This window comes from Dufourea novaeangliae, unplaced genomic scaffold (genome assembly GCF_001272555.1).
Source record: "Dufourea novaeangliae isolate 0120121106 unplaced genomic scaffold, ASM127255v1 scaffold355, whole genome shotgun sequence".
In the NCBI taxonomy this organism is placed as follows: domain Eukaryota; kingdom Metazoa; phylum Arthropoda; class Insecta; order Hymenoptera; family Halictidae; genus Dufourea; species Dufourea novaeangliae.
Genome location: NW_015374251.1, coordinates 979,284 through 991,808, shown reverse-complemented (window position 1 = coordinate 991,808; position 12,525 = coordinate 979,284). Strand labels below are relative to the sequence as shown.

The 12,525-nt window shown below is 46.6% G+C and overlaps 1 protein-coding gene across 1 annotated transcript in view; it reads right to left on the bottom strand.

Moving 5' to 3' along the window:
- Nucleotides 1-5,639: 5,639 nt before the first annotated feature.
- LOC107192529 overlaps nucleotides 5,640-12,525 on the bottom strand; it is a 29,617-nt gene continuing 22,731 nt past the window's right edge. The window contains exons 8-14 of the mRNA XM_015581808.1: nucleotides 11,644-12,032; nucleotides 11,058-11,294; nucleotides 8,541-8,720; nucleotides 7,956-8,103; nucleotides 7,129-7,398; nucleotides 6,450-6,784; nucleotides 5,640-6,045 (exon numbers count right to left, since the gene is read on the bottom strand). Coding sequence (XP_015437294.1) covers nucleotides 5,706-6,045; nucleotides 6,450-6,784; nucleotides 7,129-7,398; nucleotides 7,956-8,103; nucleotides 8,541-8,720; nucleotides 11,058-11,294; nucleotides 11,644-12,032 — 1,899 coding nt within the window. The 3' untranslated portion in view covers nucleotides 5,640-5,705. The remainder of the gene's footprint in view (nucleotides 6,046-6,449; nucleotides 6,785-7,128; nucleotides 7,399-7,955; nucleotides 8,104-8,540; nucleotides 8,721-11,057; nucleotides 11,295-11,643; nucleotides 12,033-12,525) is intronic.

Sequence of the window (12,525 nt, the reverse complement as noted above, 5' to 3'; positions counted from 1 at the left end):
TTTATTATCGTCACTTTGAATATTCAAAATTTCTAGCGGTTTCTCAAATTACTGTTCCGATGTCTCGTGCGAACGATGGATGTCAACGAATCGACGACAGTTATTTTTCCGTCTCACTGTGGCTGCTTGGCCATGGATATGGTTTACATCGTAATCAGTAACGCTCTAATCGGCTACGTTAGTTATTCGGTAACTTAGATCGTGATCTAGAATTAGTTTAAAATTCATACGTGTACAGTTTACGTTTATTTACAATCGTGTCGCACGTCGGTTTCGCGACCGTTTTGTTATTTATGTACATACACGCCGCTCGTGGTTTTGGGCCATCGGCCTGAAATCGCGGTGCCATGCAATTTTCGAACCAATACGGCTACGATAAATAACCGGGTAGTGCTTGAGTATTTACGTGCCGTAATTAATTTCAAAATTCCTAAGTATATATTAATCCTTAATTTACTATCTTTACCATTTAAAATCATATTGATCCGAACATGCGTTGGTTTGTTTGTCGATGCGAAAAAAAAAGGTGAAAGATAAAAGAGGCATTGTAGAGCAGAGGTGCACCGGAAATTAATGCAGGGACCATATCGCAAAAATGTTACGAGCACTGGGCGGCACAGGTCCGTTTATTGTCCATACGATTCTTTGACCGACGACCCTTATGCGCGGCTGTCTCCAAACACCGGCCACGTTTGTCGTGCACGATGTCAACAAAGGTTCGCCAATAAATTGCATCGAGATCGCTGGCGCCCTGATTTTTGCACACCATCGTTTAAGCTGCTCTCACACTTGTACCATTCATGATCGTACAGGATTGCATCTTTATGCGGATTCACGATTTTACGGACCTATTTCTAAAAAGGGAAATGCACTTTCTCGATAAAATAACTACATTTATTAATGCAATTGTTCAGCTGTCTGTCAGTGGAAAATTCAAGGAAATAGAATTTTTAGAGAGCTTTAACGAGTCTTTCTGTACAAGTGTGAACTCAGCTTGAATGAAAATTGTAACAACCATCGAAAGCTTCACCCCCATCGTGCATCGGAACGTAGCCAAATAGGGGACCTTTGTCGCACAAATTGATTCTATGTTCTTTCGTATCGTTGTTACACATCGCGTTTAATATGGAGACCCTTTGTGCGGTTTGCGTTCAAAAACCTCTTCGATCTCGCGTAAATACCTACAGTTGTTCGTCGATAGGTGGCAAGGATCGTTCTAGCTCACCTCGTCGTTGAAACGATTTCATCCAGTATAATTAGGTTTACGGGAATGATTTGTATCGATGATAGTACTTATGCGTGCACGTGAAATCATCGATGGCATTATTCGTGGTGGCGATGATTAATCGAACCCAGGATATTTACGCGCCGTTTAATTTCTAATGCAATGATACTGGAAAAAAAGAAGAAAGAAAAATGTCAATTCGCATAAACATCGTCGGTGCAATGATCATCCTGATCGACTATTCGCGATGGCTCGTCAATGAAAGTGACACACTCGAGGAAAGTGAACCGCGCTCGCGATTCGTCCGGCGGAGGGTATGAACTCTCAATTTCATTGGTTAATCGATAAAACGAGTTTTATCTTGAGATGATTGTTGAGCTGTTTCCTTGGACAATGTATGTATGTATGTATACACGACGATAAATCAAGCGAAATTAATTCGCTGTCGCGATTACACCTGTATATTTCTTTCATCATGCTCATTCCCTTTCGACCCTCGTCTTCCTTTACTTAAAATAATGATTGAAACGATGTGATTATCTTCGTTTTAATGTTTGATTATTCGGAATCTGTTTTCTTTTTCTCGCGTATATAATCAACATCTCTGCACACGGTTCGTTGGAAATGAATCTTAACAGTACAGAAGAAACCAAATGTGGCAGTGAATGTTAGTCCCAGTTCCAGGATGTACCGCCGTTCCTGTTGCATCGTCGCGAAAATAATTCAGTCTTCGATTCTCTGCGTCGTCTTATCACGGGAGATTTTTGATTGATCACACCTGGACCGGAACCACGCGAGCCAAACCGAACCGAGGCCGATCCACGGGCGGATCGCGCGTATTGGTCCCCGGAATGCAACAGATACTTCGCGGAACGATCGTTATGGGTATCAAAAAAGGGGAGTTGTTTCGTTGCACGATCGAGCAAGATCACATTTTGTACAGAAATCAGACACCGATTCCGTGTTATCGGGGGAATAGAATATCGTACGCGAAACAAGAAACAGACAACACACCGGCAAAAGACAAGTCTTCTCGTAAGGACGAAATCGTGTTTGCGTCGAACGTGAATGTATTCTCTTGTCGCGACCACAGACGAGGTTTAGGAGTGGACATTTCATCCAATGTATTTTTTCGGCCCATTTTTCTGGGGCGACGTCACCCCATTTCCATTTTAGTGTCACTACCCACCGCAGATTCACCGTTCTCATAACGTAAAGGTCGCTAAAATCACAGGCTTTTTAAGGTGTCGGTATTACAATTTAGGTGGGCCACCAACTCCCATAAGATGAAATGTCTAATCTTATACCACGTCTGTGTCGCGACGTTTCGCACTCGGGGAACGCGGCTGAGGCAGAACAACTGGTTCCTGCATACGAGAAAAATTTCAGTACTTTCAATTAATCAACCGTCGAAATTCAAATATTCTCAGTTGTTCGTAAATCTGAACTTTACCAAACTTTAGACACTCATTCTCTATTACAGTTCGAGCACCTTGTCTGAGCTTACAATTCGAATTTTTCCCGTGCGCAGAAACCGATCCGTAGGTTCCAGCGTTTCCCGTAGCGATCGCTGCCTTTTTGGCACTGCTTAAATTATACGGTTAATATTAATCAAGTGAAGAAATTCGGCTCCACGTATCCGGAACACATTATACAACGATTGTCTTTCGTGAACGTATAACAATGGAGGGTCGGTTTCGTATTGTTTTCACGGTTCGACTGTGGCTTTCGTTCGTTCGTTCGCGGATTTTGCCTTCCTCTCTGCTCTCGCGATTGCGTGCACGGTGAAAAACAGCGAGAGAAACGATGGCGGTGCTTCCGGCTAGCTGACAGCGACGCTTCGATCGCACGCTGTATGTATTTTTTTTTTTTTCGCAATTTTTTTTCCTTTGATTTCGTACCTTCTTTGCGATATATTATTCGTGTCGTATCCGAAGGTTCGTTTTTCGTTTATTCTTCGTGTGTCCTATGCTTATCTAATAATAATAATAAAGCGGTTTTCTGTACAGGTCTCCGTTAGCAATGATAATCACGACCGTAAGTAAAAGTTACTTTCTGTTTACGTTGAAAAACTTGAAACAATGTCAGATCGTTGAAAATTTTCGATTCCTCAATCGAGTATTCTACATTCGGGACTTGTAAACAGGTTTGTAATCGTGAAATCTCCGGCGGGTCCAGAGTTAGAAAGAAAATAGGAGACGACTAACGCAAGATACCGGCGCGAACGGAGACGTTTGCCCAAGGATCGATACCCGATACAAATAGAATAAATAATTCTGTACAATTATGAACAAGGTGTACAAGTGACGGCGTTTCGGTTGTCGCCGCGCGTTGATTCTGGATCGATCGAATGATTTTCCCGGCGCCGAGATCCTCGTCGACCGTGCCTTCGGGGCCGGGCGTAACAATTCGTAAACGGAGCACAGCTCCGCGGAAAACAGCATTTATATATATCACATAATTTCAGGCTACCATAGGTTCTACCTTTTTTTTTTCTTCTCACATACGCGTTTCTCCCCGAAGTCTTATCGCTAGTACATAAGTATTTATACGTAAGTCGCCTAAACGGTAATCACTCGAAACAGTTTGGTCAGTATCTCTAGTTTCAAGGTCTGTTGGGACTTTTCCTTTGAGGGCGACACGATCCATTTTCCATTTTTTATCATTCAGATTCGACGATTTGGTGTAATAACGGTATCGTCAGACTCTAAAGCCGTCGTTTCTGGTCTACGACGGAACAGATAACATTTTCGCTAAGGAAGAACTTCTTTCAAATCACCTCACGAGTCTCCCATTTCCGGGTCCTCGAACATTTTTATTATACCCTGTGTACGGAACAAGGATAATTAAACGATCCAACGAGAGATAGCCATTTAGTGGTACTTGGGGACCAAGCCAGAGTGTCTTCCAACTATAATAACCGAAGAACTCCGTCGGCGGCTGAGCGAAAAAAAGAAAGAAGGCTGCCTCTTCCGAGAGAGAGTTTGAAAGCGTCGCGTGTCCTCCAAAGAGCTGAAGAATCATTTCCCCGGACTGTTTGATCTCGAGGATCTATTATCTCGCGACGAAGGAACAAGAAGTTGCGAGAGCCTCGATTCCCGTCGCTCTCAAAGGAAAACGGTCCGGTTCACCTGAAGAACGGTCCGTCGACCGATTTTAATATCGTACAGAGGATCGGTTCTTCGCGCTTAAAAACGTCAAGGATAAAGGAGAAAGTGAAGAGATAGGAGAGAGAGCCCACCAGTGTCAGTTGACTCGTGCTAAAAATCGTGTCCCATCGTCGTGCCCGTCGAAAATCTCGACGAACGATTGAACGACGACTGGCGCGCGACTTTCGTTTGTTAGTTCCCCGCTTGATCACTCGGATTTCCTTTCACGAAAGTGTCCTTTCTCACGTCCGATCCCAGCACGAGGTTCAACAGAATCTCAGGCTTCTCGAATGCCCAACGTCGACGATCCGGCCGCGATCGATCGCGACACGCTCGATCGTGACCCGATCATCGACAGCGACGCGATGGTCAGCTGCTAAGCGCTACCAACTACCAGCGAAACGATATCACCTAGAATTTATTACTTATTGTCCTCTCGTTTAAAGCAACTCGATACCATCTCGCGCTAACGTGACGCGTCTCTGTCGTCAGGCTAAAGACCGAGGCTAAGATCAATGGCACTGTGTTTGTACCGTGGAGACTAGTCTCGACATAGAAAATAATATGGAAACCATGATACGGATTCTACGATCTGGGAAAACTTGTGTGTAGTAACGAGGTCGAACGAACATTCCGATCGTTCTATCGCGAGGAAACGTAGAATCCCGCGACACAGGATATTTATCGTACGAACTGTACTACCAGGCACTAGTGTCAGTGGTTCGTAAAGGAAACGACGTAGACTTTTCACAGTCCTCGATGCAACGAACGCTCTATTTCTATACCTCAGTTCGTACAATCGGACCTTCTACCGTAGCTCGAATTCCCAAGCCGCGCAGCGAAACATAAGGAGAGAGCCCGGTGTTTCGAACAGTACCCGATCTGGTATGACTACAAAAGCGTCCTGTGTCTACCTCCAAACTAGCCCTAGCTGCGTGGGATGGTCGAGAGCCTACTTCGTGATAAAGGATTTCAGGAAGAGGCTTTCTCAAGCAGAGGCTTCCAAGAATGTCCCTTGCTGCTGCTGTCAGACCTCTGCGCAGAGGACAGCCAAGGATCGTGTCCGAGTGATCGAGCAGAGAACGCAACTCTGTGTATATATAGGTGACCCGTGTCAATGACTCGAGCATGTTTTTCTGATATTTCTGTTTACGCGTGTGTGATGCAGTTCTGCGCGTTACGCGGAGGCGGCGGTTGCCACGACGGTGTCCCCTTCAGGAGGACACCAGCCAGAGCACGAGGTCACGGCGACCGACTGTGATGACCGATGGTGATCGTCACACGGTGGTCACCCGATCGACCTCGACGTATCGCACAGAACTGTCGCTGTGTCAGCAGATCACCTCCTTCCCGTCGATGATCGCGGTCTCCGAGGAGATGCTCTTCAGCCGATGCTGGGATATCGAACGGTTCGTTCGTTGCCGGCAGATACGCCAGAGCACGAAACAGATCACACCGAGGATCGTGACGATCGCTAGGAGACCAAGACCCAGATGGAGCGGCGGTAGCTGAAGGAGCATCGAGCAGTGCGTCAACGCCTCGTCGTAACCAGACGGACAATGGGAAATACCGTCGCACCAGAGGGACGCGTTTATGCACGCGTCCAGCTCGGGGCAACGTTGCTCACAGTCCCGTGGCATTTGCAGACCCGCCATGGACGTCACCGATGGCCTGAAACACGACGTGTATCGTTAGATCGATCGAATTCTGTCTCGTTAATCGTCCACCGATCGTGATCATCGGGCCAAGTTATGCGGAAACTTACCAATCCTCAAAATAACAAATAATTAGCGAAACACAATATGGATCTCGTAATTTTGTGATCCTTGTTTCGCAATAAATTACCCAAGCCATAGGAAATGGAAAATAAAATTACAATTAACTGTGTACAATTAAAAATAATATTAATTAAAAGCCGTTAAAAGACATTCTGAAACAACAAGAAATAAAGCATGCCCAATAGAAATGAAGCTACTTTTTTACAAAATAAAAATTTTCAAAATTTTATTTAGTTTCAGATCATCGAGGGTTGCTAGTTTTTTTTGCATAACTTGGCCCAGTTGTCGTTTCGTTACCTCCTGGTGAGCTCGAGCCACGTGACCGTGTACGAATCCGGTTCCTTGACGATAAATTCCACCGCGATGGTTCTGACTGGGTCCAGACCCGGCGACAGGATCAACGCGTTACTGCTGACGGCCCAGCCGTCGCTGAACACCTCGACCACGCGATGCCGCAACTCCGACGGCGGTCTGGGACACACCGACACGTGGATCGCGCCACCGGTGTGCACCACGATACGATTTTTGGTCGTGCATTTGCTCGTGTTCGACATTATCGTGCCGTGCAACTTCACGTACAGGTACTGATTGGGGCCCGGTTCGATCAGCCACGGATGTTTCTCGCAGTTTTGCTGCAAGACGTCAGGAGCGTAATGTGTTAGATTCTAGATCAATGAAATCAATCCACAGACTTCTCTCGATTATCGTCTCTCACTTGGGTCTGCGCCGGGACAATAATGTTATAGGGAGAAATGCTTTAGACCGTAATTCGTAGTAATCCGTAATAGTAAATTCGTTTTTTGCTCGAAGCCCGAGCCTCGAGGTTCCACGCCCCCTCCCTTCCCAGCGGTGGGGATAACGTGAAAAGGGAAGAAGTGGACTGCTAGTGGACTCGTAGGTAAGGCTACCTAGCAGACCCTGCCATATTACTTACAGGACAACCTGATTATTTCTAAATGAACGTTGAACCACCCACCTCATCCTCGTCGACGATGGGCGACATGTACTTGATCTCGCCGGACGGTCCTCTGACTCGTCGCTTTTGCATGCAAGGATTGGTCTTTATGAAGTCCCAGGTGGCCTCGAAGAACAGATTATTGTAGTCGTCGAGCGCGTCCATGGACATCACGGTGAAGTGGACTTCGACGATGTTCGACGTCGACTTGACGTTCATCGGTAGCGATCGGTTCGAACAGAAGCAATCCCTCTGCACGGGGGGCGCGTTCAGCCACGGCTGATCCATCACCTGTCGACACACACCGAACAGATTCCGTGTGTCGTTCGCGAGAATCAATTAGCCCGGTGGATTATTACAATCGTTACGCAAACAACAACCCGTGAATACGGCATTCCGAGTATCAGCGATTACTAATTACGCTTGAAACATTGCGGTCCTAATGAATTTCGCGGATCGATAACGAACCCGGCGACCACTGTGCAACGTTCAGACTGTTGTTTACACTGGAAACATCCGACACCTACGTTTCCACGAAAATTTCGTTAATTACCGATCGTATTAAATAGTCCTTGATACCGTCGCGACAGGAAGTCCCATCGAGCTTCTAAATAAAATAAAAACTGATTCACGAAATGAAATTTACAGGGTCCTTTCTTTTGTCTCACACCGTAAGCAGCGAGTACAGTAAAATTTTCGATGAGTGGTCAGACGTCATCCCTACCACTGGGCACTTGACTCGTTCCACAGGAACCACCTCAGTGGTGGGGGTGACGTTTCAACACTCAGGGCTTACAAGCCTACGAACACTCATCGATCATTCACTGCACGCAGTAGTGTAGTTGTACCTTAACAGAGAAGTTCTTCGAGCCCACACAGAGCAATCGACTGAAGTCAGAACTGGAGACGCTGCGGCAGGTACGATTCCCGTTCAGTACCTTGTTGAACCTCAGCTTAACGATCTCGTCGTGCTCGCCCTCGAATCGGTACACGCAGCTGGAAAAAAACCGTTCTAGCCTGCACTTTCACCGCCTTAATCGAATTTACACGGCCGGCCGGCCACGCAAAGGAACACGCTTTACCGTTCCGATAACACGCGGGGGGCATCGAACGCGATCGACGAGCGTGCAAAGTGATTCCGATATCAGGACTTACAGCGGATTATTTCGCTTCGGAGCGGACAGACGCATTGTCTCTTCCCCTGTCCGCGTATATGGTACACGGGGATAAATAAAAAGATACGAATAACGAATATGCGGATGTCGTCATTTTTAAAATGTTCGTTCGGATATTCACGCAAAGGTTCGTTCGAGGCTTGAAAATATACGGGGGAAAAAAAATGGTAAATAAGTCCCTGGGAGCGGAGACTTTAAGAATCTCTTATCCGTTATCTGCTGACGACGAGAACGGCTGAAAGGGAAGTGCTCTCTCACCTAATATTTTTCGCCCCGCCGCGGCCGTAAAGGAAAATATCGCGCGGAGCCTGGAATCTACGATCAGGATAATGGTCCCGATTCCGGCTGTAGAAGATCCTCGAGCACGGCCCGTTACCGTAAGGATCGCCGTCCTGATGAAGATCGACGAACTCGTAGAGGGCGCGAAAATTGACTGGCCTGAGGGACAAAGAGGAATAACAGGGTAATCGTTCAGTCTCGTTCAGCTTGTTAGTTCGTCCAACGTGGGGGGATAGAATGAATTATTTCCCGTTGGTCTGGAAACGTTTGTGCATTATAATAGGCAACGTCTGTTCGGTTTGAATAATCGTGGACTTCTGAAATCAAGTAAGGAAGACTAAAACCCCGCTTAATATTCCAATACCACCCTCTGTTTCGGGTGTTACTTCAGGAAAGAGACTTGCATAAATTCCTGAACTGTAATCTTAATTAATTCCTACAATAATTGGAGTGGTAGCCATTGGCCCAGATAGCACATGACGTCCAATGTCGCCTTGAAGACGGCTTAAGCTTTAGACCTAACAAAGCCGTAAAATGGGCGTCTTCAAGGCGTCGTGTGCTATGTGGGGTAAGACCTTGTTGTTTAAAAAGTCGAATTAATCGAAGGGTTCGTCCATGTTGGAACGATCGTTACTGTTGGAAATGGAATACCGTTTAAATATGGGGAATCGTGATTCCTCCGCGAAGCCGATATCATCGGTGAAATATGTCTGTTAAATCAGGGGCGGGGAAACGGCGAGCGGCCATTTCGTTTTTTTTTTTTCGCTTTTGAAATTCAATAATTCAGTTCCAGGGGGTTGAATATAAATTCCGACGAAAATTTGCTCGTGACACCCAGCCTCGGTGAAATCGATACAGAACGTTACACGCGAAGAATGCGAAGGGTTTTATGGCGACGTGGCGCAATATCTGCCGCACTTGCACGTTTTCGTTCCTCCTTCTCTTTCTCGCGTTCCTACCGTTTCTCGGCCCCTTTCGCCGTTCCCCGATATCAGTTATTTATAAGAAACGATTTCTCCTGTAGAGCAGTGCGCGGGAAAAACCGGGGATCCACGGAAATTCTGTGGAAGTGACGCTTAAAACGGAAGAAAAGAAGAGAAACGAACAGTTCAGGACATTCTGAGGCTTTAGATTCTATTCGATCTAAATGGGAGTTAACGAACGCATGCCCTCGCGATTCATTCTGAAAAGCATAGAATTTCTTCGGTGAACGTTGTGAAACGAAAAGAGAATAAGGCAAGATAAAAATAAAGGTCGTCGAACCGTTATAATAAACGCTAATCTTCACGTCGAAATTACACGGTATACAGAAGAGATTCCGTGCAAAAAGCAAGTCGATCGAACATAAAATAAAAGAAAATAGAAACAGAGGCAAGCTTTAAATAAAACGCGTGGCAGAATTAAACCAGAAAATAAAACTGTGACGTGTGTGTCCACGAGCGTGCTCGATATTCCCGTAATTATCTCGCCGGCTTGTCCGCGTTCCTTCACCCCCGGACAAGGGACACCAAAGAGTTTATTTGCACTCTTTTTTTTTTCTTTTTTATTTGCCCAGGGGGGTGGACGGGGTCGTCTGCTCGAGTGTGATATCCGACACGCGGGAGCACACGGAACACGGTTGCGTCGCACGGTCTAGTTAATCCTTTCCACTTGAAACGATCGTCCTATCCCGCGATGCCTTTATCAACTCCCCTGTCAACGCGTAAATTCTTGATCGAGCAACCACCCTCTTGGCGGCGATGCAGAAAAAAAACGAACGTTGTCGGTAGATTAAAGTCCTTTGAGATTAAGGAGAATTCCCTTCGTGTTGTGCCCGGTATAAATTTCCAAGATAACTCGAAACGCAGCAAATCATCGATGAGTGTTCGGAGGATCCTCGCCACTGACAACGAGTGTTCAGACGTCGTCCCCACCACTGGGTGTGTGGGGGTCCTTGTGGAACCAGTCAAACGTTCAATGGTGGGGATTACGTCTGAACTCTCAGTGCCAAGGAGTCTTCTAACAGTCATCGATGATTTACTGTATTAACAACAGTATTTCCTCGCTACTAGTCCCCTAGGAATATTTCACTTTCACTTAACATTTCCTGGCAAAGATACACGATTCGGTGTCGAGGTAGTACATACTGTTACTGCAAAATTTCAATTACGAGGCTGCCTGTCCTTTTTACTTTTATTTTTACTCTTCTCTTTCTCTCTTTCTGTGTACTATTCACGAGGCCGCTGGTAATAAAAGCTCATTTCCCGGGGATACTACGGTGAAAATCACTTTACATCTCCGCTGGAGAGAAAACATAATACGAGCCTGTCGATCGATACTACGCGAGACCGCGCGCGCGTTTCGCCGTTGGAACGACACGAGCAGGCGGGGAATAAAACGGCACACGCGAGTCACGCGTTCGAGTGAGGAGGGGGTTGCCTGTAATTGAAACGGAAACCGCTCTTTTTTTTTTTTCTCCCCCTACTGTTCAACGTTTCTCGATCGAGTCATACTCGCCTGAGAGCGGTCGACTCGACCATTCGCATCTCGATGGTCAAACTATTCCCGCTCGAGACGAAACTCTCGCCCAACGAGCACGGTCGACTGGTGTTCTGGAGGATTGCGTGGTCGCAGGTCCTCGGCACTTTGTCCTTGCAGTAACGGGCCAACAGTGTCGTGTTACCCGACGGACGACCCACCAATGTTCTCGAGGGCTCGATCACTTTGTCCCCGTGCCTCTGCTGCTCCTTCTCGCTGTTCACACCATCAACGAATCATTGTCAAACTGGAGAACTTACGTAGAAAGATGGGGGATGTATTAAAAGAATGGGAGAAAAATCGACCGAAAAGTATACATATAGAAGCTAAAGCTAAATTACCCTTTCCAAGCATCTTGTCCTCAAACATAGACAAACTGAACGGAACGTCTCGATATTCAAATCAATATCCCTGATCCACGTCAACCCCTGGCTCTACGACTTTTTCTATGACGAAACATTTTTGTTACACCCTGTATATAAAAGTTCTAACCCGAATATACAGAAAGTCACGGGAAAACCTGCCCGTTACCCCAAAGGTGTTAATCAAAGTCTGTTCAACGGACCAGGCGAGGTCGTTACACTCCGCCAATGGCATCATCTCGCCGTCCCAGACCATCAGCGTTGTCGAGCAGTCCCCGTCGGTGCTAGACAAACTGGTGCCCACGTGGAACTTCAGAATCGACAGCCATACACGGAACTGCGGTTGCGCGGGCCTTGGAGCCGGTCTCCTCCAAACGGTCCCAGGCCTCTGTTCGGGGAACTTGGGCAGAGGACGCGGTGGCGTTGGACTAGGAAGCGTCGGTCCAGCGCCTCGAAGATGGTACAAACAGGTGCTGTTTCTGGGCAAAGTGTGCCGTGGCGAGGCTAGCACACCGCCGCCGCTTCCCTGAAGCCAGAACTCGCAGTGCTTGTTCTTCGCGTAGGTTGGAGAGTCCGCGTCCACGAACCTTACCTTGAAACGTGTGAATAAGAAGATCAGGATTTAGAGGATGTAACCCACAAGATTTCGATATCCAGATAGATTTACGACGAATCAGTGCCCATTGGCTCGCGTTAAAGTAGCGTTTCCAGAAAAAACCCGCCACGAGAGCACCGCACAGCTCCTTTAACGCGAGTCTACTCTAAATTTCCGGGACCAGTACTTGTAGGTGTTATAAATTAATAAATTACTAAATAATACAAAATATTTCAAAACCAGGATACTAAAAAAATGATAACAAAATAGAGCGGGGGAACTATAACTTGGGCCGGACACGAACAACGGACCTTGCCATTAAATTGTTAATTAATTCACGTGTTCGTTAAAAGTATCAAAGTGGTCGGAGACTGCGCCGATAGCGTATGTCCGCGTTCATTCGAAAAAATGCCGGTGAAGCCCACAGCTATCCATTTAAATGCGATCCATGAACAGACCGTATTTTATCCCCTCTCCGCCCCTCCCCACC